General features: G+C 52.9%; 1 protein-coding gene across 4 annotated transcripts in view; it reads left to right on the forward strand.

Annotated features, from left to right (window-relative positions):
* The window catches only part of TFCP2L1 (transcription factor CP2 like 1), a 60,260-nt gene extending 48,642 nt beyond the window's left edge, over positions 1-11,618 (forward strand). For all 4 annotated transcript variants that reach the window (XM_027082575.1, XM_027082577.1, XM_027082574.1 and 1 more), the window contains 5 exons: positions 466-556; positions 1,367-1,470; positions 3,913-4,055; positions 8,344-8,395; positions 9,663-11,618. In XM_027082575.1, the coding sequence (XP_026938376.1) occupies positions 466-556; positions 1,367-1,470; positions 3,913-4,055; positions 8,344-8,395; positions 9,663-9,709 (437 nt within the window). In that variant the 3' untranslated portion in view covers positions 9,710-11,618. The remainder of the gene's footprint in view (positions 1-465; positions 557-1,366; positions 1,471-3,912; positions 4,056-8,343; positions 8,396-9,662) is intronic.
* Positions 11,619-27,906: the final 16,288 nt, after the last annotated feature.

Genomic DNA, 27,906 nt, shown 5'->3' on the forward strand with positions numbered 1-27,906 from the left:
GGAGAGCAGTTCCCCAGAGGTGAGGGTGGGGGAGGTGGTGGCCTGTGGGATGGTGGGAATGTCCTGCCTCTTGACCCGGGTGCTGGGTGCACGGGTGCCCGGGCGCGTTGAGAACGGCAGTGTCGGGGAGCCGTGAGCTTTCGTCTCCGGACAAGTGCACACGCGATCACACTGATAAGATACGTCACTGACAGTGATGCCAATAAAAGGTCCAGAGGGAGGGCCAGGCAGCCACAGGCAGTGAGGGCTTCTGAACTTCTGAAAATGCCCGGCGGTTCCTCTGCCTTTGTGAAGCCAGTGGTTGAGCTTCTGACATCTCTGGGGCTGTGATCTCCTCTTGCTGTTTCTCCCTGTGGGATGCCTGTACCCCCTGAGGGTGAGGCTGGCTCGACCCTCCCCCGGGGTCTGCAGGTGCAGCCCTTCCCCCGCATCCCGGGTCACAGGCGGCTCCACGTACCCGCCCAGGTGCTGACCTGCTGAAGATGTCCCGCGATGACCTGGTCCAGATCTGCGGCCCTGCAGATGGGATCCGGCTTTTTAACGCCATCAAAGGCAGGTGGGTGTTGGTGCCCGCTGGGGGCACAGGATGTGGCTGGGAGGCGCCAGGAGTGGGGTGGCGGCCCCCGCGGGGAAGTGCGATGCCATGGCTCGCAGCCCACCCTGCCCGGAAAGCCCCCTCCTCCCCTCCCTCCCTCTTCTCTGTTTGACGGGGGCCTTGGCCTCTGAGTCTCAGCCCCTTGGCCGCTTCCTCTGGTTCTTAGATGCTCGCATGGTCCTGGGCTTCGAGCTGCTTCCTGTTGCTTCTGCTGGGGGCGGGGCAGGCGTGGATGGTGAGGTCTAAATGGGCACAATGTGGACAGCGCAGTTTTCCCTCCGGGTTTGAATCCCACATCTGCCTCTTAGGAACTTGGCAACTGGGCCGAACCCTTAACCCCCGTGAGCCTCAGTTTCCTCATCTGTAGAAGGAGAGGGTGGTCCTGGCTTCCTCATGGGTGTGTGAGGATGAAATGAGCTCAGAATGAGCCAGAGAGAGCGCTTGCTCTGACTGTCACCCCGGAAAACCTCCTATGTTGAGACTGGTGCCCCGGGCGGAGCCCCGCTCTGGGCAGGTTGCAGGACCGGGGTCGGGGGTGGGGGGATCGTCCATCCCCTGTCCCCAGCAAGCCTGTGCGAAGCTGTTAAGATCCTTCCAGACGGGGTTCTGTCCCCGACAGCTCCTCGATGAAAGGCACTCTGTACCCCCGTAGCCTTCTTTCTTTCCCCCTAAGTCCCTCATACTGCTCTTTCCACCCTGGGTTCTGGAACTTTCTGGAACAACAGAGCTTGGTCCCTCATACCTGCTGTTTATTTCTTCTCCTCCTGCCAGGAACGTGAGGCCGAAGATGACCATTTACGTCTGCCAGGAGCTGGAGCAGAGCCGCGTGCCCCTGCAGCAGAAGCGGGACGGCGGCGGGGACCCCAATCTGTGTGGTGGGTTGTGGGGTGCGCCCCACACCCCTGGCCGGATAGAGGGCGGCAGAGTAACGGGAAGAGACACAAGAAGGAGAGGCAACACGAGTCCACGGCTGAGGACGCCTCTCTGATCCACCTTTCATGCAGGAGGAGTTCTTGTTGTACTTCATCCTGGGGGTGAAATGTTTGGGGTGGGCATCATCTCCCAGCATGGCTGGTCCAGGTTACCGATGTTCCACCTGGGGAAACAGGGCTGGCGAGGAGCTGTGTCCCCTTCATGCCACTCAGCTACTCGTGGTAGAACTGGAAGTTGGGCTTTCTGGCTCCTCGGCTGGTGACGAGTGACAGTTGTATTGCCAGGAGCGTGTCCTCCTGTGTGTTCCCCCAGCTGGATGAGACTTTCCCATTTGGTTCAGTCGCTGCACGGGGGGTCTCGGAGCGCCTCTGGGGTACATGGCTCTTTGGGGTTGGCAGTTTTCAGCGTCTTGCTTCTGAGCGTTGTGAGTGCCGAGTCTGATGAGCTGCCCGGCCCCACCTGCGGGGTCTGGACTCTGCGTCGTCTGCAGAGAGAGCCCCCTGTACCTCTCTGCGGGCCCCTCCAGATCAGCAAGGATGCCCGAGACCCTGGGCTAAGGGCGTTCCATTTCCTTCCCCTAGCAGGAACTGCTCATGGTTTGCTGTGGGGGAAACTGAGGCACAGCGGCTGCCCCGAGATGCCAGTGCTGTGAGTGGCAGAGCCAGGATCCAAATCTCCGGGCACTGGCCGTTGGCGTCCGGGCCTCAGGACATTTCTGCGAATGTCCGGGTCCTTCCGCCGCGGTCAGCCTGTGAAGGACAGAGCTCGAGTCTCGTGGTTTCCTGCACATGTGGCGAGGGCAGGCGCCCAGCCCACACCCCCAGCCTCAGAGGTGTGGAGAGCGCTGAGGTCTGGCTTCTAGCAGTGGCAGCGTTGGGATTTGAACCTAGGCTGGCCCGCTCGAGGGCCTCTCGTTTCCCCACGCGGCCCCCGATGAGAGGAGTTCTGAGCAGTGGGTGACTGGCTGTCCGCTGGCTCTGAGCAGTACTGGTCCCCCCCACATTCCTCCAGGGACAGGAAAGGCCAGAGACAAAAGGTTACAGCCAGAGGGCCGCACTGCAATCCTTCTGGCTCTTTTCTGCCAGCAGTCCAAGAGTAAAATAAGAAAAAGTGGAACTGGCTCTGAAAAGTTGGGGGGAAAAGTTCAATGAGAATTCTGTTATAAAAAGGAATCTTACGACAGAGGCCTGGGATTCTTCCCCGGCGTTAGTTTGGGAAGGAAGGTTACACAGCGACCGCGTTCTCTGAACAGGGTCTGGGTGCGGGTCATCCTATTTGAAATCCTGGGAAGGCGAGTCTCTTGTGTGGCTGGAACCCCATGGCCTCTGCCACCCCTTCAAAGGGAGCCGCCGTGTGCGCGTGCGTGTGTGCGCGCGCGTGTGTGTGTGTGTGTGTGTGTGTGTGCGCGCACGTGCTTTTAGCATACCAGGCCGCCGATCGGATTTGTTGAACCAAGGGTTCCTTCCTTAGTTGAGCAAGGAGTTTCAGCACCTCTTGTTTCATCCAGCTGTGTTTTACTTTTTAAGGGACTTGAAGTTCCTGGGCATTGCTTCATCCCCCCCAGTTCACCCACGGGGTTTGCTCCTCCCCGACTGGTTTGGGTTTTTGCTTCCAGCCTCAGGGTCCCTGTTGTCTCAACTGTCTGGTGATATTCCTGGTGCCCCCCCCACCCCGCCCTTTGGGGTCACAGCGCTCCAGCTGACTATTGTTTGTGCCGTGGAGAAGGGTAAGGACAGACCCTTTCTCTTCTGCCGTCAGGTAGCAATTATCTTACGTCTCACTCTTGGCCACAGGGAGCCGTCCAGTAACCCCTTTAACCAGTGGAAGGGAAGGAATGCAGACACAGGATTTTCTCCTCCATAGCAGGCCACACCTCAGAATCACCAGAAGCTTCTAAGAAATGCAGATTTCGGCAATTCCCCGGCAGTCCAGGGGTTAGGACACTCGGGGGCTTTCACTGCCATGGCCCCGGCCGGGTTCAATCCCCGGTCAGGGAACTAAGATCCCGTAAGCTGTGGGGCGCGGGCCCCCCCAAAATTTTTTTAAATGCAGACTTCAGCCAGCTGTTCCCCCTCCAGCCTCCACCCCTAGATGGGCGTCCTTGGTCCAGGGTGGATGCAGGGATTCTCCATTTTACACAAGTCCCCCAAGAGAGAATGAAACAGGAATACAGAACGGAGCCTGGAATCTTGTCAGCTGGCGCTGGGCCGAGAGGGAGCCTTGCAGCTTCCAGACGCGTCCCCAGTACAGCCAGAACCCGCGAGTCCATCTGGGGGTGGACATTCTTACAAGCACGTTACTGGTTTGGGGGGTCGGGGAGGGTAGGCAGGCTCCTTTGAAGGCAGCCGCTTGTCCTATAGAAGGCCCTGTCCACCGCCCTGCAGTGTACCACGCCATCTTCCTGGAGGAGCTGACCACCTTGGAGCTGATCGAGAAGATCGCCAACCTGTACAGCATCTCCCCGCAGCACATCCATCGGGTGTACCGGCAGGGCCCCACCGGCATCCACGTGGTGGTCAGCAACGAGGTGAGCACTGCAGCCCCGCCGGCCCGAGGCGTTGGGCCCAGGGCTACGGGCGGGAGCCGCGGACCCACATCCGAAATGCGCCCTGCGGGGCTTGGGGGTGACTTTAGGCTGAAGATGGCAAACCGGGTTCATCTGCCTATGGCCTGCTCTCAGCTGCAGGGGCTGCCCGGGGAGCTGGGAGAGAGGGGTCTGAGGCCACGACCACGGGCTCTGAATAGCTGTCGCCTCTCCATCTGGAACCCCGCCCTCGGCCAGGTGCCCTGCTCGCATCCCTGCCTTGGGGCGCTTACAGTCAGGGCTGTGAGGACTCAGACGCAGGTGCTCACCCAGGGCAGGGGCGGGGGCTGGGAGGGGGCAGGCCCAGGAGAGGTGACACGGGCTGGGTTGATGATGGAGAGGCCGGGGCTCTCGGGGAACAGAGGCGTCCTCTGCTGAATGGTGAAGGTGCCACAGCCTTCCAGGGTCTGTCTCTGGCCACACAGGCCTCTGCAGGGCATAAGCGGCCCCTGACAGAGGACACAGATACAGAACACGGCCCCCAGGCGACCGTGCCCTCGAGTGATCAGATCCCACTGCTGGCTCCTGAGGGAGTTATTAAACGGGCTTGATGACATGTTTCAGGCGTTCCTGCCTGTTGTAGAACAGAAGCTTTTAAGCTTGTCTTATCCTGGACCCCTTCTCTTAATAATAGTAATAATAATAATTATGAGCGCTAGCGTTCCATCAGCGCTTACTGTGTCCCGGCGACTGTTCTAAGTGACTCATTTAATCCTGGCAGCCTCCCTGTGAGGCAGGTGCTGTCATGAGCCCATTTCACAGATAGGAAACAGGCACAGAGAGGCTGCGTAATGGCCCCAGGGTGCACAGCTCGTAAGAGGTTGGGCTGTGGTGGGAAGGCTGGTGGCCCGGCAGCAGAGCCTGAGCGTCGAGCCCACAGACTCTCCAACCACCCCTGAAATGAGGCGTTTACACAGAACTGTCCTGATAGGAGCAGAGGTGGAACCCTGAGCCCCTAGCCCAGCCCCCAGCAGACCCTCCACCCACCCTGGGAACTCTGCAAGCCTCAGCAGAAAGATGATGGAGGGGACGGTAGAGGAAGGGGGGCTGGGAAAGCAGGGAAGTTGTGGGCTTCGGAATTGGACCCATGTCCCCACCTGGACTGGCTCCTCGTAGCCGGGTGACCTTGGGCAAATCTACTTAATGACTTTGAGCCTCAGTTTCCATGTCTGCAAAATGGGGATAATTCTATCCATCAAGCAGGCTGTAGTAAGGATAAAATAGAAAACAGTGTCAGGTACCGGCAGATGCTAAATTAGCCTGGCACTTGTTTTGGGAAACAAGTGATGGAGAGATCCTTAAATTTGACAGCGTATAACATGTAAGGCTTTTAATGGTCTGTATATTTCATAAATCATCATCATCAGGAGCAATCCTGTTGTCACTTGTCATCATAATTGCCCAAGCCCCCCCTACGTGGGAGTCCTCCGTTTCATAGGAGTTTCATCCTGGGGGTGGGCAAGGTGGTGTTTTCCTTCCTTTTTAAAAAAATATTTATTTATTTATCTTATCTTTTGGCCGCGCCGTGTGTTAGTTGTGGCACTCGGGATCGCTGAGGCGTGCGGGATCTTTCCTTGCGGCGCGTGGGCTTCTCTAGTTGTGGCATGCGGGTTTGCTCTCTCCAGCTGTGGCGTGCGGGATTAGTTGCCCTGAGGCGTGTGGGATCTGAGTTCCCTGACCAGGGATCGAACCTGCGTCCCCTGCACTGGAAGGTGGATTCCTTACCACTGGACCACCAGGGAAGTCCCTTCTGTCCTTTTTAATTAAAAAGTAATTCACAATTCGTAGAAGTCAGGCAATATAAGCAGAAGGCGAGTGTGAAAGGCCCTTATCTTCCCCACTCTCTTTTCCTAGCAGAGTTACCTTAGGTTGGATGTAATTCTGCCAGCTAACTTTTTGTGCGTGTGCCCATTGCATGCCTGAGTGTGTGTAGGTGTGGGTTTTCAAAAACACACCACCAGGATCCATTTGAACAAAGGGCCATTGATCTGCAACTTGCTATTGTTGTCACCAGTTCAGAATTCCTTCCACATCGTTACAATCGAGTGTACGGTGGCTGCTTTTTGGCCCCCGTTTCACAGATAAAGCACATGTAGCCCAGAGTTGCTGGCCTGAGCAAGTCCTGTAGAAGAGCCGGGACGCGTGAAACGCCCTGAGCATCAGGCAGTAGTGACGACATGGAAAACTCGTCGGTTTACGTCTCACAAATGCATTTCTGCCGTGAAGACAAAAGCCAAGAATGCTCAGAACCCTTGCAATTTCACAGGTCCCTGAAGGGGTTCCTTCCCCCAGCTTGCCCTGTGCCCCCCCCAGAGCAGGCAGTTAAGCCAGTGAAGCAGAGAACAGAACTCAAACGCCACCTCCGCTAAGTAGGTGATTCTTATTCCCCTGAAGTCTCCTTGCCTCTTAACCCCGAATCAGTTGGAAACCTTTGGTTCTTAACTGCCCGGAGCACTGGAGGTGGCCTGGCCAGCCGTGCAGCCGGCCCCTGGGGTGCAAGGGCACTTCATTAAACAAGGCGGTTACTGATTAAGCCCGTGTGGGCCCTGCTTCAGGTTTGGCATGCCCCAGCAGTGGGGTTGCCAAGAGTCCCCGAGGGAGCAGGCCGGCAGCATAGCGTGAATGTACTTCATGCATCATTAGGGCCTGGGGGAGGGGCAGGGGTCGACAGGTGGACGGATTTGCAGGATCTGGGGCAGTCATCCGGGTGGGGGAGGGGGGCCCAGTAAAATGTGAGTTGTACTTTTCATCTGGAAAGGGGTTTTGCTGTCCCATTGGCCAGTATGTGTGTTGTGGGTATGTTTAGGTAGATGTGTACGTTTTTCATATTGTTTAAAGGTGTCCTGTGAAATGCAGCATACATATTTAGAATAGAGGAAGCTCATTTGTAGAGTTTAAAGAATAACTAAAGTCCTCCATGCCTGCACTCAGGTTAGTGCGGTGTTTGTTAGAACTCCCTTTGTGGGCTAATTTCACGTTCCCCTCCAGTGCTGGTTTGAATTTTATATTGATCATTCCCTGGTTCTTCTTCAATGCATTCTTTAATTTCACTTAAAACTTTATAGAAGGGGGATAGGAGTGCCTTCCTCAGGGACTTACGGTTTTTGATTCGTGCATGTTGAGGGGCACTGGAGGTCACCGGCCCTGTCGAGCAGCCGGGTGTGATCAGGTCCTTGTTTGTTCCCGCTGCTTCTACTGCTGGGTGACGTGAGGGCTGTTTCTAGTTTTCACTCATAGAGACAGCGCTGCTCTCAGCATCCTTAGGTGTGTTTTGTGTGTGTACATGCAGGAGCTTACCTAGGGCACCTGCCTGCAGGAGAGATGTGTGTGGTCGTCTGTGCTGCGTCCTGTGAACAGTTGTAGAAAGCAGTCATTTGGATGAACGACCCCCCCCCAGAAGAGGATGCCCATTCCCATTGCTCTGCATCCTGGTTATATATATATTTTTATCATCGAAACAGCCTCATTTTACAGACAGTGCCTGGAGACAGGAAGTTGCCTTATCTAAGGTCACCGGGCTGTTAATCAAAACGAGAGCTCCAGAGAGGGGGCTGGTGAGTAATCATAAGCTTCCTGCCCCGCATTTGTAGACGCAGGGAGTGGACTTCTGTTTATAGTTGGTCCTCAAAGGACTCTGATATGCAGAGCCTACTAATCACGAGGGTTTCGTTAAAGCATTTTTTTCTTAATTGAAAGATGGTTTATTGACAATGTCGTGTTAGTTTCAGGTGTACAGCAAAGTGATTCAGTATATGTGTATATACATATATGTATTCTTTTTTTAGATTCGTTTCCCTCATAGGTTGTTACAAGATACTGAATATAGTTCCCCGTGTAGAGCACTTTAGTTTTTTTATCCGGTGCTGTTTTACACACACCCGCTCCTGTAACGTGTCCTTATAGGCATTGGAAAACCCAGTCACTAGGAAAAAAGCAAAACGAAAGCAAATCAGGAACAGTTTAGTCTTGTATTAAACGTTTACATCTTCATTCCCTTCCAGGCTTCTTTCCATCCTTTACATTCAGTTTTTGTTACTCGAAACTGTAATTGCTTTGTCCATCTACTCTGTGTCACGTTCTCTCCGTGAGGGCTAAGCGTAAGCATGTTCCTGCACTTGCGTAAACGCGGCGCCTGTCATTTCTGATGCTGCGAGCAGCTGGGCTCCGTGTCACTGAGGCTTTTCCGTCTCTGAACTCATTGAAGGGACATGGTCTCTCTTTTGCCTTTCAGATGGTGCAGAATTTCCAAGACGAATCCTGTTTCATCCTCAGTACCTTAAAAGGTAAAGCCCCCGCCTCCCCGCCTTTTCTTGTTTAATTAAAGGATGTTGGCTGCACTGCCCCCGGGTTCACGGAGTATCGGGGAGGGCAGGCTGGTGAGTGGGGCCTGCATGGGGTGGGCCCTCGAGAGAGTGTTACCTGGGAACATCCTCTGGGAAAAAGAAACACGCACTTCCCGGGAAGCCTAGCCTCGGAAACGTGAGAAGTGGTGCGGCTGGCGCCAAGGTCACTTTGAAAGGGAAATCCTGGCCAGACAGTATGTGCTTCACGAACCCAGTGCCAGCGAGAAGTACTGTAAGTCCTCTACATACGAACCTTCAAGTTGCAAACTTCCAAAGATGCGAGCGTGTGTTCACGTGTCCAGTCACGTAAGTTAGTTCACATGTCTGGCGTACATTGTCACGTGCATGCATCCTCTACAAGTGGTTGTGCTTTTGTGTACTTTCCTGTACAGTGTCGTATAGAACACAGTAGTACAGTATCTTTATTTTGAGCCCAGGATGTCCGGAAGCAAGTCTAGAAACAGTACTATATAGCTGATTGTGTTAGTTGGGCACCTAGGCTAACTTTCTTGGACGTACGAACAAATTGGACGTACGAACGTGCTCTCGGAATGGAACTCGTTCGTGTGTAGGGGACTTACAGTAAGACCCGTTTGAATGTTTCTAAAGTGTGAGTCTCTGGGAGGAGTGGGCATGGAATACAGCAGCTGAGTCTGCAGGCCGTGTGGATCGGGGACCCGGGGCTGGGTGGTACCAGGGGGACACGGCGGACCCACCTGAGGAAGGGGTCTGAGAAGGAACTCACATGCCAGGAAAGGTGGGAGACCAGCTGTGACCCCCTGTAGGGCTGGGGCAGGTGAGTGTTAGGTGGGAATGAAAGCCCCCTGACCGGGCCATAGACCCTGGATATGGCCCCTGGACCGTGGCCCTGGACCCTCTCCCCTGTTCTCTGGATCTAGCTGCCGACTGCCTTCAGAGGCCTGGGGGCCGCCACGCCCAGAGCCTCCTCGGACATAGGCCCTTCAGTCCTTGGGCCTCAGGCTGTGGTGGAAAAGCCCGCTGTCAAAAAGAAACTCAACCAGGCAGCCGTGAAGGTGTACGTTGAGATTTCTGCTTTGGTCAGCTTGCTTTTTTCTGCATAGTCTCATTTGGGTGGCCTCTGCCAGTGTCCACGGCAGGGTGTCTGCTGGTACCCTAATCCCATGGCCCCCAGGTGCCACAGCGCCCTGCCTTTCTTCCTGTAAAACGCCACGTTTATCTCTTGCAGCCGAGAGCAATGACGGCTACCACGTCATCCTGAAATGTGGCCTCTGAACAGAGACGAGCAGGCAGCCACCTCCTACCCTCAGCCCCACGGACCCCCTTGGATGTAGAAATCGCACCCCGGGAAGCTGCGGCGAGGGGGGCCTGGCCCAGCCTGTGAAAGCCACAGACCAACCCCTAGCCGAGACCCTCGGAGGCCATGTCTCTGGCGGGCAGAAAGCCTGCCCCTCCCCCTAGCCCCAGCTTGGGCGCGGTTCCTTGTTTTTCCTCCCAGCCCTGCCATTCTGAAGAGGCCGACGGTGGGGCATCTCCTCTGACGCTCCCCTAGTTGGAGGCTAGCTCACCGGGTACCTGGGTGCCACCTGTACTGGTCCCTGCCTTCACCCTCTTCTCTGGTAACTGGCTCAGTGATGGGGCTGCTGACGAAATGGGGGTTTGCGACCGTTCTCCTGTCTTCGTGTCGGTTTCCCGTCTCCGTGACCCTGGTGAGCATCCGTCTTTCCTGTTACTGGGTGGATCGATGGGAGTTGGGTTTATTCTGTGCCTCCTGCTTCTTTCACGTTTACCTTGATTCTAAGGGTCTGCTGCTGCTCGGAGCCCAGAGGTGGGCTCGCATCTCTTCACTGCCGGGCTAGACACGCCACGGGGCCACACAGACCTAGTTCTAAGGCCCTTGGGAGGGACAGGGGGAGGCTAGAAAGACTAATTTTAGGCACATTCTCATGAATATAAAAGGGAAGAGAACCAGATGATTCCTCTTGAGCTCCTTCGGTATAATTTTATTTCCTAAGCAACCATGGGTAAAGGAGGACTAGGAAATGAACATTCCATTGTAGGATCACATGACCTTGACTATCCCGACACCAGGCCCTCTTGAATGGACTCAGCAAATCCCATGTAGAGAAGACCTCCAAACTTGCCAGGCTTCCTAGAGACATTGTATCCTCTGGGAGGGCTCCCCTTTAAATGTTTCTCTTTTTTCATTTGTAGAGGGTGTGTTTGGGGCATTTCACCTGCACTGGAATGGTTGGATCACCTTTCTTAGTGGCCTAACTTGGGGGAAATATGAATATCAGTAACCAGTAGACTCAGCAATTAGTCTTTATCTCTGTTTCCTGGGACCCGCTGATCTGTACTGGCCCCAGGCTTCAACTCTTTGCTCATGTCAGTTCAACTTACAAAGCACGGTGAGCGCTGTGACCAACTGAGTAGGACTTGACAGCTTTTAAAGTGGAGCTTTGGGGGCATGTAGAGATGACCAGAACGGGTAGACCTCGCTTTACAGATGGAGAAACCAAAGCCCAGAGGGGCGAAGCCACCTGCCTGATATCACATAGTGATAGGGTAATGACATAAATTTGTCATCTAAACCAGGACACTTCTGAGAGTGAAAGGGGCTCTAGCAGTAACTGCGTGGGGACAACGGGTGTGGTGTCCTACGGTGTAAGGACAAGCTTCTGGTTCCCCCTCCTTTTTGGGGGTTGGGGGAGAGGAGCACATAACAGCTTTACTGAGATATGATTCACATACTGTACAAGTTACCCGTTGATAGTGTACAATTCTATGATTCTTTAGTCAATGCCCAGAACCACCACATCAATTTGAGAACATTTTCGTCATCCCTGAAAGAAACCCTGTACCCTTGGCAAGTCCTCTCCTATTTTCCTTACAATTCCTCTACTCCTAGGCAACCACAAATCTTCTTTCTATATGGGCTGACCTATTCTGGACATTTCACGTATGTGGAATCATACAATATGTGGTCTTTTGTGACTAGCTGTTTTTTCACTTAACATAGTGTTTTCTGGGGTCATCCATATTGAGCATATATCAGTACTGCCGTCCTTTTTATAGCTTAATAATATCTCATTCTCTGGCTACACCACATTTGTTTATCCATCCATCATTTGATGGCTATTTGAGTTGTTTCTACCTTGGAGCTATTATGAATCATGCTGCTATGAACATATTTGTACACGGTTTGGTGTACACCTGTGTTTTCTTTTAGGAATATACATACGAGTAGAATTGCTGGGTCGTATAGTAAGTCTGTGTTTAATAACTTTTTGAGGAACTGCCAGACTGTTTTCCAAAGCAGCTGCATCATTTTACATTCCCATCAGCAGTGTATGAGGCTTCCAGTTTCTCTAAATACTGATCAACACTTGCTACTCTCTGTCATTTTGATTATAGCATCCCAGTGGGTGTGACGTGGTGTCTCATCGTGGTTTCGATTTGCATTTCCCTGATGGCTAATGATGTTGAGCGTTTCATCATGTGCTTACTGGCCATTCATGCGTCTTCTTTGGAGAAATGTCTATTCACCTCCTTCGCCTATTTTCAGTTGGCTTATTTGTCTTTTTGTTATTGAGCTGTATGAGTTCTTTGTATATTCTAGATGCAGGTCCTTCATCAGATATATGAGGTGTCAGAATGTTCTCCACTTCTGTGGGTTGCCTTCACTTTCATTATAAGAAAGTGAACTTTCTTAACTTTTACCCTCTTAAGGGCAAAAGTTTTTAATTTTGATGACGTCTAAGACACCTATGTTTTCTCTTGTTGCTTATACTTTCAGTGTCCTATATAAGAAACTATCACCTGACCCAGGGTCAAGAAGATTTATGCTTATGTTTTCTTCTAAGAATTTTGATAGTTTTAGCTCTCCAATAGTCTTTGATTAATTTTGAGTTAATTTTTATATATGGTGTGAGGCAGGGGTCCAACTTCATTCTTTTGCATGTAGATATCCAGCTGTCCCAGCACCAGTTGTTCAAAAGACTATTGGAATCCCCATAGAATTGCCTTCATACCATTGCTAACGGCACCTGATTCTTACTGGATCTTTTTTTCTGCGACATGGGGCTGTCATTAGGAAGCTCACCTTTTTTTTTTTTTTAAACTCAGCCCACGTTTGGCTCCCCCATTTTTACACCTGGCTTTCTATTCTCTTCTTGCTGTCTCCCCCCTTTCCCTGTCTCAACAGTACTGGGTCACGTCACTCTCTGATGTTCTGCAACCTTTCTGGGTGTGTAGCTCTACACGTCAGTTCTAGGGCATCAAGACCAGTTGTTTCCTTTTTTGAGGAGACAGAGTCACACAGAAGTGGAATAACTTGCTCAGGGTCCCCCAGATCCAGGACTAGACTGTTGATCTTGTGACTGCCGGCCTTTCAAGGTGTCTGCCATTCACTAGACCCAAGAGATGCCACTACCCAGACCCAAGTGATGGCAGGCTGAAATCTTAATTCTAAAAATGTGGTAGGCTACTCTTTTTATTTCTTCATTCCAGATGAGGGTCTGATCAAGATCTGGTACCTTAAGTTTGCTGTAGGTAGAGTCTTCTGTTCTCTGGAATGCACTTACAGAGAAGCAGAAAATAATAAATACGAAAAAAGAATACACATAGTCATTTGGTACCAAAATGTTTTCGCCGCCCAAATCAGCAGCTCGTCCCTTCCACACGGGTCAGCTGAGCTAGCTGTAGGTTTTTGGGTTTTATTTCTGTTTTGTACATTTTATTAAAGTACAGAAAAGCTGTAGCACTTCCCACCCCTGTCCACTGTCTTTCTTGTGAGCTCCAAGTCCAGAGCCTGGGCCTGCTGGACAGGCGGCCCCTCCCAGAACTGTCCCCTCTGCCCCCACGTATTCTAGATTGTGGCTTCTCGGCAGCAACACGTTTTAAAAGGGATCCGCAGAGGGACAAAAGATAAACCGTGCGCTTGGGCCGCTGTCTCGGGTCACCTGAAGCTGAGTGCTTTATTCTCAGGCCATCACATTTCTTTGCTGGGCAGGTGTCTGTTTGCAAGGCTGTGATGAACCTTCTCCTGGTTACCAAGTTGCACCTTTATAATAAAGACACGGGCTTCTGAATGGGGGAAGGGCCGATGGGCCTTTGGAAAGAGCAGGATGGGGGAGGGAGGTCGAAAGCTTGGTTTGGGGTCCTAAGCGAAGGTCAGATGTTGCCCTGGTGACCTTCTGCCCGAGGGCCTCTTGGGAAGAGCTGTGAGCCTAGAGGGGCCTTTCCTGGGAGCACAGTGGAGCTGCCTGAACAGTGTGTCACCAGTTTCCAAGTCCAGAGTGGCGTCAGGGGCGGGCTGAGTGAGTTAAGGTCTGAAAATCATTAACGAGTTGACGAGGAGAATGGAAAAAAAGCCTCTTTTGCTGCTGTCATGGGGCAAAAGAAGGCAGCCCCCAGGCTCTCAGAGAAGATGGAAAAGCAGGTGACCAAGAGCCAGGGGTCCTGGGTCCCCAGACCCTCACTTGGCTTCTGCCTCTCTGGTATTGCCTCCTCTCTGGGAGGCCTCTGGGGTCGTGGCTGACTCAGTCCTCGGTGAGTCTGAGGGGCAGCAAGGCTTTCCGTCTTTCCCACCATCAGGGTCTTACTGTGGGCAGGTGGCGTGCGTGCGTGTATGTCCTGGTGGTACTTGGCACCTCAGATGCTCCCGCTTGGGCTGGTGCACGCACCTCAAGGTTTGCACACGTTTCGGCGTGAGGCATGGCATCTTAGCTGTGTCTTTAAGAACCCAGCCTAGCTCACAACCGGGTTGACTTGACTCCATCAGCGCTCTTAAGAGTGGCCGCCAGCTGTTCCCCGCAGCCTGAGGCTGGATTCCATTGGCTGGCTCTGTGCCTACATTACAGATGCATGTGTGCGTGCGTGCCTGCATGCGTGCGTGCATGTGTGCGTGCGTGTGTTTATGGATGCACGTGGACCCCTTTCCCCGCCCCTGTGTCTGCCATGAGCACAGCCCTGAGCATCCTCAGCTTACCTAGATGCGGTGATTACAGCTGCTCTCTTTAGATCTTATGTGATCCTCCTGGTTTAGACTCCGTTGACGAAGATGGTTAGGGCACCGTTGCCCTCATCGAGGGGAAACGCCCGCCCTAAGTCCCGCTCATCTGGGGAGGGGAGCAGTGCTGGCAGCTGTCATCTGACCAGGACCCCAAAGGAGTCCGTGGAGTTGGTCTTCCTTGAAGCTGCCTCAGGTACCCTCTGTCCGCTAGGGCTGTGTATCCTGTGTGTGACATCATCAGTCAGGCTGGCCAATAGGAAATGTTTGTACACTCTGTCCGGTCACCTCCCAGCCCTCTCCCCTCTGTCTTGTGGGGACAGGGCAGTGAGGTGCTGGGCAGCCGCGCCCCCCTGTCCCCCGGCCTCCTTCCCAGCGGCATCCTGAGAGCCGCTTGCAGCCTCCGCCCAGCTCTCCAGAGCTCCCTGCAAAGGCTTCTCCTGGGCTTTCTCCGTCCTTCTGCTCCCTTGGGGAACAGCTAAGTTCTGAGGGGCGCCCCCCGCCTTGTCATGTAGGGGCCCTTCTAGCGGCAGTGTCCCCAAGAAGTAGCTCTGAGAGGTGGCTTTGCTGTTCTATGCGGGGCAGCTGGTGGGGTGAGGTGGGGAACGGCGGGCACTGCTTAGTCTGCAGCTGAGCCGCTCTGCCCTCCCGGCCGTCAAACCAGCCCCCTCCGAAGAGGGAGTGTGTCAGCCTGTCCTGTGCCCTTCATCCTGGGGAGCCCTGAGGGTGGTCTCCAGGGAGCCAGCAGGGACCAGGGAAGCCTTTTATCATGGAAGGTTCGCAATCCTTTCTCAAAGGCAGAAGAATATAGTTAACTCTGGTACCCGTCACCCAGCCTCTGCAGTGGTCACCCTACACCCACTCGTCAGGAGCTGAATGCAGCTCCCTGCTGGGTTTCACGGTCTCTTTGATGACAGTGAACACTGAACCCAATGAAGTAAAAGGCATCCTGTACCCCTCCCCTGTTCCATTTCCATTAGTATACCTGTATTACCAAAAAATGTACTCAAAGATTATATTTTGAATTTCATCATCAAAAATGTCATGGAAACTTGTTTTCTCTTATACTGATATAATACCGATTTACCTCCTCTTAGCCTTTAAAGCCCAAAATAGGTCCCATCCAGCCCTTTGCAGAAAAACTGCCCACTGCTGAGTTAGACCTCTGTTACTCTTCCCCCTGGATTATGTTGAAGAACATCCTAGAAAATAAGGACTTTTAAAAATAGTAAAAAAAAGTATTTTGTTCGGAGCTTTGAAGCAGGAGAGCCATTCAGCTGAGCAGTCTTTGAACCCCTGCTGCCTGTTGGGCATGCGGCCCCCTCCCCCCCGCCGGCTCTGCACCAGCCGCTCAGGAACCAGAGCCCTTTGCTCTTGCCCCTTCCCTCCTGCTGTCCAGTTCCTGGAGACCTGCTGGACCCTTGGATCCCCAGGGCAGGGTGCTGGGGGTTGGTGTCCCGAGGGCCAGGTGCGGGGAGGGACCTCCACTGGCCCCGAGCCACGGTGGATGGCGGCCTGCTGACTTCCGTCACTGGGACTTTCCTGCCCTGGGAGGTGCAGCCTGACCTTCCCCTCCACGGTGCCTTGAGGACCTCGCAGCTCCTTGGGGTCCCGCAGATCCCTCCGCACGTGTCTGCTGCTCTTCCTCTGTTGAGGGCCCCACCTGTGGCAGCCTCAGCTTGCTGGTGCTCCCTGGGCCCGATTCCCAGCTCTGCGCCCGGAGGAGCCAGCCCCCAGGCAGCCTCACGTGGTGAATCCCTCATGCTGAGGTCCAGCCGGGATGGGACCACCTCCCTGTGGCTTGGCCATCCTTTCTGGGCCCCCCGGCTCCTTCGCTCCCTGTGCAGATGGCCGGAGCCTGCGGCCGGTCCTCTGTTAATACCAGCCGCTGATGCTGGCTGGCCTCGCCTGGGTCACACATTGTGCTCTGTGCTTTGCCGTTGTCTCATTGGAGCCTCCCCACGGCTCTGAGGCCCCCGAAGCCTGGTTTCCAGGTGAGGAAATCGAGACTGAGAAATCAGATGGGGGCCCAGGGTCCTACGACTACTGGTGGGCTGAGCCGGGTTCTGGATCCCACATCCAGACACGCACGCTCTCGCCCCAGACACGCAGGTGGAGGGAGCCCTTTCGTCCTTAGCACTCACTTTTGTGCCGACCTCATCCCTGGGCTCCACGCCCTGGGTGGGGACAGCAGAGAAGGCCAGCCCTCCCCTTGCTGGGCAAAATCTTGCTTACTGTGTTCGCCAATGTTCCTGTATTGAAAGTGATTTCTTTCTTAAAATGCCACTTCCTCACCTTTCTCCAGATTGGGTGACTCTTCTCTGAAGGTGGCGGGTGTCTTGATTGGGGTAGTGTGGCCCTGGGATGGGTCAGGTGGGTGTGACGGCAGTGGGATGGGTCATGGCGTGGGTGGGGGGAGTGGGCATTGAAGCAGAAGTTGTCACACTGCCACATTTTGTACCCGAAATAAAGCATATTTTGCACTTGTTACTGTACCATTGTGCAGACGAGAGATCTGTTTGGGGTTCTGTGCTTGGGTCAGAAAGCAAATAAAACTCATTTGTAAGAAACCTCTGTGACTCAAGCCTCTGGCCTTTTAATTTTTTTTTCATTTGTATTGATAAAATGCACATAAGAGGAAATTTACCATCTTCAACATTTTCAAGTGTAGGATCCAGCGACAAGTACATTCACACTGTTGTGCAACCATCACTACCGTCCATCTCCAGAAACTTTCCATCTTCCCCAACTGAAACCCTGTCCCATTAAACAGCAGCTCCGCCCCCTCCCCCTCCCCCCAGCCCTGGCACCTACCCTTCTGCTTTCTGTCTCTACGAAGGTGACTCTTCTGGGGACCTCATGTAAGTGGGATCTTGCAGTCTGTGTCCTCTTGTGACTGGCTGATTTCAATCAGCATCATGTCCTCAGGGTTCATCCACGTTGTACCCTGTGTCAGAATTTCTTTCCTTTTTTTAACCCGCCGTGCCACGAGGCTTGTGGGATCCCCAACCAGGGATTGAACCCGTGCCCTCAGCGGTGAAAGCGCCGAGTCCTAACTCCTGGACCGCCAGGGAATTGCCAAGAATTTCCTTTTTTAAGGCTGCATAGTATTCCTCTGTCTGTACACACTACATGCTGCGTGTGCATCCCTCTATCCGTGGACACTTGGGTTGCTTCCACCTCTGGGCTGTTGTGCATAACGCAGCCGTGACCATGGGTGTGCAAATATCTGTCGGGGTCTCTGCCTTCACTTCTGGATACACACCCACCTGGAGGTGGAGTTGCTGGATCTTATGGTCCATTCCCACTGGTGGTGCACAAGGGCTCGAATTTCTCCGCATCCTTACCAACACTCACTTTCTCTCTTTTTCCTTCTTCCTTTCTTTTCTTTTTTGGCTAGTACCATCCTCATAGGAGGCCTGGGGTCTTTGAAGCTTGATCAGTGGGTGGGCTGTTTTGAGCCCTGCTGGGGGCACATCTGCAGTGGCCACCACCCTAGACCCTTGTCACCGCCTAGCCCAAGGCCAACATGTGACCTTGCACAGCCTAGCACAAGGCCTGGCAGGACCGGGCTCCCAGGGACAGGAGGGAGCAGCTGGGGTGAGGGTCCCGGGGCGGGGGACAGCTTGATGTTTTCCAAGATCCAAAGGAGAGTGACGCCATGGGGGGCTTGGGGTAAACAGATGGAGGTCGGGGATCAGGTCAGATAAAGCTGTGCTTCTCTGGGTTTACGATCTCACCCAGTACACGCTCACCTACCCATGAACAGGAGTCTCACAAAACAGTACTCCAACGGTTGCATTTCACCTTTTCTTTAGAAATGCGGGTCCTGACCTGCCAAGTTGACTTCCCAGCCCACGGGTGGGCTGTGCCTTGCATTTTGACAAGATTCACACAGGGTCTCAGTGGGCGGGGAGGGGAGTTCTGGTTTGTTTTCTAAGCACAGTGGGACACAACCATGGAGGTCCTTAGACTAAGAAGGGATGGATGGGATTGGGTTCAAAAACTCAGAGTTGGGGACTTTCCTGCTGGCGCAATGGTTAGGAGTCTGCCTGCCAATGCAGGGGACACGGGTTCCCTGGTCTGGGAAGATCCCACATGCCGTGGAGCAACTAAGCCACTGCGCCACAGCTACTGCGCTCTGGAGCCCGCGAGTCACAACTACCGAAGCCCGCGCGCCTAGAGCCCGTGCTCCGCAACAAGAGAAGCCACCGCAATGAGAAGCCTGCGCACCGCCACGAAGACCTCGGGAGCTCGTCAAGGCCTCAGAGCCGTTAGAGGCTGGAGCCTGGGCGTTACCCCGCATCACCCTATCTTTCTTTCTGGCTTTGGCTGCTGGCTGTCCAGATGACTGTGTGGCCTCTGTCCCAGCAGGGAACTCAGACATGAGCAGCAGGGCACAGCAAGCCCGGTGGTGTGTCCCCAGCAGTGCTCTTGGCTTACCCTGGGCAGGCACTCCAGCGGCTGGAACCTAGAGCCGCCCGGGCTCAGCAGTAGCTGCCCCCGCCCATCGATCTGCAAGAGAGCCAGCCACGCCCAGGCAGGCGAGCCCCACCAGGCACGTCCCAGCTGGGCAGGAGCGGGGCCACACCGCAAGATGCTCCATTTCCAGCAAACGTTCCCTTAGCCACGATGTGGGCATGAGGCTTCGGGGATGACTTGCATGGGATGCCCCATTTTCAGGCAGCAGGATGGGGTGCTGTGGTCCTCAAACTGGATAGGGTACTATGGTCCTCCAATTGCATCAGAGTCACCTGGAGATCTTGTCCAACGGACTCCTCACGCCCAGGGTTTCTGACTCTGTAGATCTGAGCTAGAGCCTAGGATTTTGTATTTCTAAAACTTTCCCAGGTGGAACTTCCCTGGCCATCCAGTGGTTAAGACTCTATGCTTCCACTGCAGGAAGCGTGGGTTCGATCCCCGTTCAGGGAACTGAGATCCCGCATGCCGCACAGTGAGGCCAAAAGATAAATAAATAACTAGAAGGTTCCCAGGCAACGCTGCTGGTCCGGGGACCACACTTTGAGAACCCCTGAAGCAGTGGGTAACTGCCGTGCTTCCAAGTCAGCTTTTAGCTTTGTCACCTGGGCGATGTGACAACTTTTCTGTGCCTTGCTTTCCTCATCCATAAAAGGGGACTAATGATGCCTGTTTCCTAGGATTTTTCTAGGGATTAAATGGGTTTAAGTTATGTAAAGCGTTTGGAATGGCCCTGACAGGGAGTGGTAACTTTGTAGCCCCTGCTGAGAACCAGCGTCCTAAGCTTGAGATTCCCTGGGAAGGGGGAGGGCTCGTAAGGCACAGGGCTGGGTCCCACTCGCTGTCTCCCATTCAGCGAGGCAGAGGTGGCGGGGGACGTCTGAGGATTTGCATTTCTCCCTGGTTCCCAGTGGGTGCTGTTTGCTGGCGGGGGGACCACCCATTGAAAACCACTGCCCTGGAGGACTGCACCCTCTTGAAGAAGCATCCAAGTCACCCAGGATGCAGACCTGGGTGGGAGCTAAGGGGGGGGCGGGGGCGGCGGAGGAGTGGGCGTGACTGGAGAATGTTAGGTCAGCGGACACAAAGGTCACCAGAACCTGAGGAGTGTGGTCACAGCCCTGGGATCATCCATCCTCAGTCTGGGGGAAGCTGATTTGGGTTGTGAAACCGGTTTCTGCCCCAACCCCCCACCCCCGGGGAGGCAGGAGGCCTCCTGGCTACAAGTGTGGAGGCTGCTGGCGCTCCACTCCCCTGTTTACTCTGGACCAGGCGTGGCAGCCACACTGAGCCCTTCTCCTGAGTCCTGGGCTGCAGCAGCTCCCACGTCACTGACTGTGGTTGTCCCCATGGAAGACCAGAAAAAGTCACCAGTCGGGGACGGGGGCACACTCTCTGGGCCTCTGCCCTGTGGGCTGGAGAGTCCACCAGGAGGGTGTCGGAGAGGATGGGCCCTCAGGGGCTGACTCACAGGGACAAAACCCCCAGGAGCCTGAGAGAATCCGCTCCACGCCAGCAAAGCAGAGCCCCTAAAGGAGAGCTGTTCTCCCAGCTGAGCGCAGGAACCAGCAGAAGTGCTTCTCCCTCTGCATCCTGCCCTGGCCAGAGCAGTGGACAGGGCCCAAACCGTCCATGTGTTCTGCCCTCACCTGGTCCGTGAGCTGGGAAGGGCAGGTGCTGGAGTTTCTGTGCTGTAGGCAGAGGCACCAAGGCTTAGCTCGGAGAGGGTTCTTGGCTCCGTCACGGGGAACCAGCCCCTCAGGGGTAGAGCCAGGCCTGGACGGACCCCAGCCCAAGCCCCCAGATGAACACGCTTTCCAGAGAAGACTGTGCCCCATGGCTGCCCAGGGCTCTCTGGGGAAGGGAGCCTGGCGGCTGGGAGCTCAGCTGGGTTGCATATTAACCTGCCTTGATTGGGCGGATCAATATTTAAACTCAATTACAAGGGAAAGGGGTTATCTGGAGAGAGTTTTTCGGGCAGGAGTGGCTATTGGAATATCTGATCATCTGAGAGGCTGACATGGAACGGGGGTGGGGGGGTGGGGGGAGGGGGGAGGGGCTGGACCCCGAACACGTCCAGAGGGGAGAAAGGTGGATGGAGGGACATCCTTCCTCCCTCCCTCCCTCCCTCCCTCCTTCCCATCCCTCTGTGGACCCAGATCTCCTGGTACCAACAAGATACTGAGCTTGCCAGCCCCACTCTTCCTCCGAGCTCCCATGCGCTCCTGGGCATAGGCTGAACTGTCCGTGTGTCTGAATGCCTCCCTCACTGGGAAGAGCTCCTAGAGGACAGAGGGTGGTCTGCCTGATCACTGCCACTCTGGGGTCCAGCCCAGGGACTGGCAGGGAGAAGCCTCTCCGGGAACGTTTGTTGAATGACTAAATGAGAGCAATATGGTGGTGGGCGAGTGAAAGAGTGGGAGCTGGAGGCCCCAGAGAACGAGTGCCTGGATGGGGCAGGGGACCAGCTGGCGTGCCTTGGCAGGACTTCACGTGAGTGTATTCGCTCACAGCACAGGGAATGGGGCTATGGTCGTAGGGGTTGGGGAACAGGACAGTTTGGATGGGAGAGTAGGGAATTGGGAAAAGGACCAAGCACGGGGCAAAGGAACACTGGGTGGGTCGGCATGGAAAGAGCCCTGAGTCAGGTACCCACCATGGGCCGAGGGTCTTACAGACTTTTGAATGAGCTAGAGTACACCACCAGGGAGCGTTTTTTTTTTTTTTTTTTCTTAAAAACTCTCCTTATCTGCCTAAAAGCAGAGCTTTCCGAAAGAATTCAGCTGCCAAATCCCTTCCCCGGGGGTTTTATAACCAGGGAAGATTGACTCCTATCACCAGAGAGAAAAAGTCAAGACGTCTTCCCTTGGATAAGACATCACCTAACAAACATTGTCACCAAATGATCATCCCTCCCTCTGTTCTCCTAAGGTCCCACTTGTCATTCTGGAAAGCAAATGACTTGTTTTCCCCTTAGTGCCCTTCTTCCCCACCCCTTCCCCTGTGAAGATGGTATAAAAGTCCCAAATTCTATCTGTCTCCTTGAGTCACATTGTTCTGTGAACTGCTGTGTACACGAGGTTAAAGTTCTGTCTTTTCTCTTGCTAATCTGCCTTCTGTTCATTTAATTCTCTGGCCCCCCAGTCACTGAACATCAGAGGGGAGAGGGAGAGATTTTCCCTCCCTGACATTTTGTGAGCTCGCTCAGTGCTCACCGCACCTTTTGAGGTGGGTGTTAACGTCTCCGTCTTGCCCACAAGGAGGCTGAGGCTCAGAGAGGCTGGGTCGTCTACTCAAGGACACACAGCTGGTCCAGAGCAGACCTAGGCTTCTGACCTGCATCTGTTGGCTCCAAGGACTGCCAGGGACTCCAGGGCTGTGCCAGGTGGCTCTGGGGAGGGGGTGATGGAGCCAGAGGTAGGGAGGAAGCACCTGCTTGTTGAGGTGCTGCTCTGAGCCAGGAAGGAGGATCCAGGACGTCTAGGTAGGTTGTGGGATGCCCTTCCTCCCAATTCTTTTTCTTTTTCGAAGTTAAAGTATAGTTGATTTACAAGGTTGTGTTAATTTTTGCTGTACAGCAAAGTGATTCAGTTATACATATATACTCTTTTTCAGATTCTTTTCCATTATGGTTTATTACAGGATCTTGACTATAATTCCCTGTGCTGTACAGTAGGTCCTTGTTGGTTCTCTGTTTTATATATAGTAGTGTGTATCTGCTAATCCCAAACTCCCAATTTATCCCTCTCCCCGTTTCCCCTTTGGTAACCATAAGCTTGTTTTCTGTGTCTGTGAATCTGTTTCTATTTTGTAAATAAGTTTATTGGTAGCACTTTTTAGATGCCACATATAAGTGATATCATATGGTATTTGTCTTTCTCTTTCTGACTTACTTCACTTAGTGTGATAATCTCTAGGTCCATCCATGTTGCTGCAGATGGCATGAAATAATTCTTTTTTATGGCTGAGTAGTATTCCACTGTATATACGTACCACATCTTCTTTATCCACCCCTCTGTCCATGGACATTTAGGTTGCTTCCATGTCTTGGCTATTGTGAATAGTACTGCTGTGAACATAGGGGCGCATGTATCCTTTCAAATTAGAGCTTTCTCCGGGTACCTCTCAACTCTTCACACCCTTGGTGAGGTCATGTACCATGGTCCCCATCTCAGCCATGTCCCAACTCTGCCCTTGGGCCACATAAAGGGGTGGATGGAACCACGTGTTCTACTTAGTGCTTTGGGTGTCATTTATTTTTAGGTTGTTAGCGACTTAAGAGAAGAATGGGTGGTAGACCAACTCAACTGTCTGTGAAGCAGCCACAAGATAACGTTGAAAAGAAGGCTACCAAGAATATAACACAGTCCCACCAAGATAACAATTATTAGAAAAAAAGATTAAGTTGGCGATGCCCTGAGAAGAACTGATTACTATAGTCTCACATTATGGCCGTATTAGATAAGTAATGCTAGACACCATAAAACACTCCCTAGACCTCAGCCAACACAATAAAGATTTATTTCTTCTCTGTGTCCCAGGCTGATCTGGGCTGCTGGGCTGTGTTCCGTGTGGTCATTCAGGGACCGAGGTTCCCTCCCTCTGGGGGTCCCGCTGTTTTCTAGGGCCCCAGAGCCCTCTGTTTGACCCTTCGCTCCAGAGAGAGGATGGGCTGAGACCCTGCAGGCTGGGAGGAGAGACTTTAGAGAGCAGCCTGAAAGCAGCCCCCAGCAACTTCCCCTCATATGACCGTGGGCAGAACACGGTTGCACGACCCCACAGGCCCCATTCTTGGGCGGCTGAGAAATGCACGCCAGCTGTAAGTCCAGCATTCACTGCCTCCATGGCGTTTAATAATAAATAAACCCACGATGAAGAAAGGACTTGCTGACACATCGGGTGTCACCCCTGTGCCCGGCTCTGTTCAGGGTCTAGACACCAATGCGCTCCCAACGGCCCTGCTCAGACGCCATCCACAGCCCCGTTTCAGGAAGGAGAGAACTGGAGTGGGAGAGGCTCATTACCTTGTCCAAGAGAGAATCTGAACCCCAGTGTTTTGGCTCAAGCCTGTGCCCTAAATCACTCCTTGACTCTGCCCTGACAGAGACACAATCTCAAAAAAGTTAAAAAAAAAAAAAAAAAGTCAAAGGTAGGGTGATGTTTAGGGGCTCTGCGTCACGATTCATTCATTATTTTTTTCTTAGCCAACAGTCACTCTGAGCCCGCTGTGCTGTGTGGCAGGCAGGCACCTTGCTGGACAGGGTGATGCAGGGGGACCCTCCGGCCCGTGCAGGTAGCGGAGGGATGCAGGGCTGTGGTCTCCCATCTCCTCCAGCCCTCTCTGAGGGCCTCTACTTACCTTCCCAACCTGAGTGTGCAAAGGTGCCTTTAAGAAAAAAAAGGGCATTGTTTTTGGAAAGACAAAACCAGCCCGCAGGTTTCCAACGCGCCCCGTCCTGGGTGTTTGTGTACAAAACAGAGGCTGGGCCTGGGGGTGCAGGGCTGGGCTGGGCGGGGGCACACAGGGCCCACTGCGAGGCGGGCTGAGGCTCCTGGGCTGGTTCTGACCGTCTCTGGCACAGAGGTGACTGAGGAGGCGTATCCACTGCTTCCGCGTGACCCGGCTGCAGCAACGCCAGCCGGACCCGTGTCACCCGGCCCTGGACGGTCAGTGCGGCCGGGAACCCTCGACATCGCCCAGTCCAGGGGTCTTCAAAGCCGTCCCCCCCAAACCTTCCTTCCGCAGCGTGTGTCTGTGCACCCCAAACTCTGCTCTGAGGGGCCAGACTGGGACGGGGTGAGGGCACGGATTTATGAGAGGGGCTCTGAGGATGCCCAGAGTGCGGAGGGCCAGGCTGCGAACAACTCTGAGCTTGTCTAAATGAAACAGAGCAGGACCCTATGGTCCTTGTTCCCATGTCCTCCGCCCGCCTTTTGTCTGTGGAAAAACTTTAGCCAAAGAATAAGTTTAATCAGAGAAGCGAGGAAATGCAGAAACAAAGGAAAAGAGTCAAAGGAGACCAAATAATAATCGTTTAGTCATTAAGCAGACTCAAGGACTTTTAGTTCCTTCTCAAGGGCTGTAGATAATATTCTGAGCCATATCCATTGAGCTGTCTTATAGATACTGGAACCGCCAACAGGTGGAAGAAGTTAACTACGTGATGACCAGCCTGTCGCCATGACCTAAGCTGCCACAATTCCAAGAACTGGCCTCAAAGAAATGGGAACAAACCGACCCTGGAACTGAAGACTAACTATTCTGAAAACAATCAAGATGACGGTGGTCAGACCAACGATGACCAATTTCAAGGTGACGGTCAGAGCCGACTGTGCTGTTCCTGCACGTAGCCCCCTCCAAGCTCTTGTCCCCTGATTGTCAGGGTGTGGGGGGGAGTCGGCCTTTGGACAGGCGTCCGCCCACCTGCCTCGCCCCAGTTGCCGGCATCCAGAATAAAGCACACTTTCCTTTCCACCAACCTGGCCTCTTTATTGGCTTTTGAGCGGCGAGCAGCTGGATCCCACCCTTGGTTACATAAACTCTTCTGTTGCTGCTTCGGGGGAAACTGAGGCCCACAGAAAGGAAACAGCATGCCCAGGTCCCCTGGCGTCTGGGGAGCCCATCCAGGCTGAGAAGGAGCCCAGGTGCCCAGGTCCTCCGGCTCTGTCCTCCAACTCCGGCCCTTCCCACATCAGAGATGTCAGGAACGTGCCCAGGAGTGGGTGGCTCCTGGGACAGCGTGGCCACTGAGGGTGCTGGGCTGGGCTGGACCCAGAGAGCACGGAGAAGCCTTCAGGAGGCAGGGATGCAGGGAGAAGCTGGAGCGGGTGAGGATGGTGGATGCGGGCAGCCGAACGTCAAGGGGAGGCCCTGGTGGCCAAGGCACCTGCCCAGGGGGTAGCGCCCGAGACAAGTGGAGGCTGGCTGTCTGGCTTGGAGGGGCCTCGGCCAGGGGCAGCTGAGTCCCTGCCTCCGAGGGAGGGGTCACAGGAGTATTGGGGTTGGGAGGGTCTTTGTTCCAGACTCCCGTTACCACCACTTACGGGATGCGTACACCACGGTTCAGGCCAAGTGCACAGTAGACCCAGTTAAATGGCCACATTTTTTTTTTTATTGGAGTATAGTTGATTTACAATGTTGTGTTAATTTCTGCTGTACAGCAAAGTGACTCAGTTATACACATATATACTTTCTTCTTTTTTTAAAAAAAATATATACAATTTTTATTTGTCAGTTATACTTCCATAAAGCTGGAAAAATATAATCCCAGAGCTCAAAGACTGAGGGGTTAAAGCACCGTTCATTCACTCATTCATTCGTTCAACAAACACTATTTTAAAAAAATATTTATTAATTAATTTATTTAGGTTGTGCTGGGTCTTAGTTGCAGCATGTGGACTCTTAGTTGCGCTATGCATGTGGGATCTAGTTTCCCGACCAGGGATCAAACCTGGGCCCCCTACACTGGGAGCACGGAGTCTTACCCACTGGGCCACCAGGGAAGTCCCAACAAACACTTTCTAAATAACCACCTATGCCAAGCCCTGAGCTCAAGTTGCTTATAATCTAATGGAGAAATAAATGTACAGACACATAAATGCAATATACTATGTTAATTGCTATAATAAAAGGATATTAAAATTTCAATGAGATTTTGGATGAGGGGCTGAAATCTGTGTAGTAAATTGTGGAATGTTTTAAGTGGAGGTATAGAGCATCTCTGTGAAGTATTGTGAGGAGTTCCCCAGATAGACAGGTGGTAGGGAAGGCTTGCAGACAAAAAGAACAGTTTGTGCCAAGGAACAAAAGTATAAGAAAGCTGGTTGGACTTAGGGTTCAATCACTGTTGAATACACTACAAGTGGAAGTGATAGAGAGTAAATCTAAATGAATCATCTGGGGTCAGATCATGAACGATTATGTGTGCCACACCAAGAAATCATCCTACAGGCAACGGTAATAACTGAAGAAAGTTAGGCAGTGGAATGACATGAAGAGATAAGTGGTTTAGAAGGATTCTGTAGCAGTGTAGAGGACATTGGGAGCTAGCTCAGCAATGACCTAACCAATAAATACACGAGATGATAAGCCACTGTTAGTGAAAGTCCACAGACACAAGAGTCAACATATTTACATCTCCGAGGACCATAGATGATGTCGGACGCAGCCTCCTCAAAATCCAAAATCCTATGAACAGTGAATTTGAGGCACTTTAAACTTTCATTAATGCTCTCCTCAAAATCGTTTTTTTTTTAACATCTTTATTGGAGTATAATTGCTTTACAATTGTGTGTTAGTTTCTGCTTTAGAACAAAGTGAATCGGTTATACATATACATATGTTCCCATATCTCTTCCCTCTTGCGTCTCCCTCCCTCCCACCCTCCCTATCCCACCCCTCTAGGTGGTCACAAAGCACCGAGCTGATCTCCCTGTGCTATGCGGCTGCTTCCCACTAGCTATCTATTTTACATTTGGTAGTGTATATATGTCCATGCCACTCTCTCACTTTGTCCCAGCTTACCCTTCCCCCTCCCCGTGTCCTCAAGTCCATTCTCTAGTAGGTCTGTGTCTTTATTCCCGTCTTACCCATAGGTTCTTCATGACCTTTTTTTTTTCCCCTTAGATTTCATATATATGTGTTAGCATACAGTATTTGTTTTTCTCTTTCTGACTTACTTCACTCTGTATGACAAACTCTAGGTCTATCCACCTCATTACAAATGACTCAATTTCGTTTCTTTTTATGGCTGAGTAATATTCCATTGTATATATGTGCCACATCTTCTTTATCCATTCCTCCAATGATGGACACTTAGGTTGCTTCCATCTCCTGGCTATTGTAAACAGAGCTGCAATGAACATTTTGGTACATGACTCTTTTTGAATTATGGTTTTCTCAGGGTATATGCCCGGTAGTGGGATTGCTGGGTCATATGGTAGTTCTATTTGTAGTTTTTTAAGGAAACTCCATACTGTT

Source organism: Aethalodelphis obliquidens, unplaced genomic scaffold (assembly GCF_003676395.1).
Source record: "Aethalodelphis obliquidens isolate GAN/ISIS:26980383/991018 unplaced genomic scaffold, ASM367639v1 scaffold47, whole genome shotgun sequence".
In the NCBI taxonomy this organism is placed as follows: domain Eukaryota; kingdom Metazoa; phylum Chordata; class Mammalia; order Artiodactyla; family Delphinidae; genus Aethalodelphis; species Aethalodelphis obliquidens.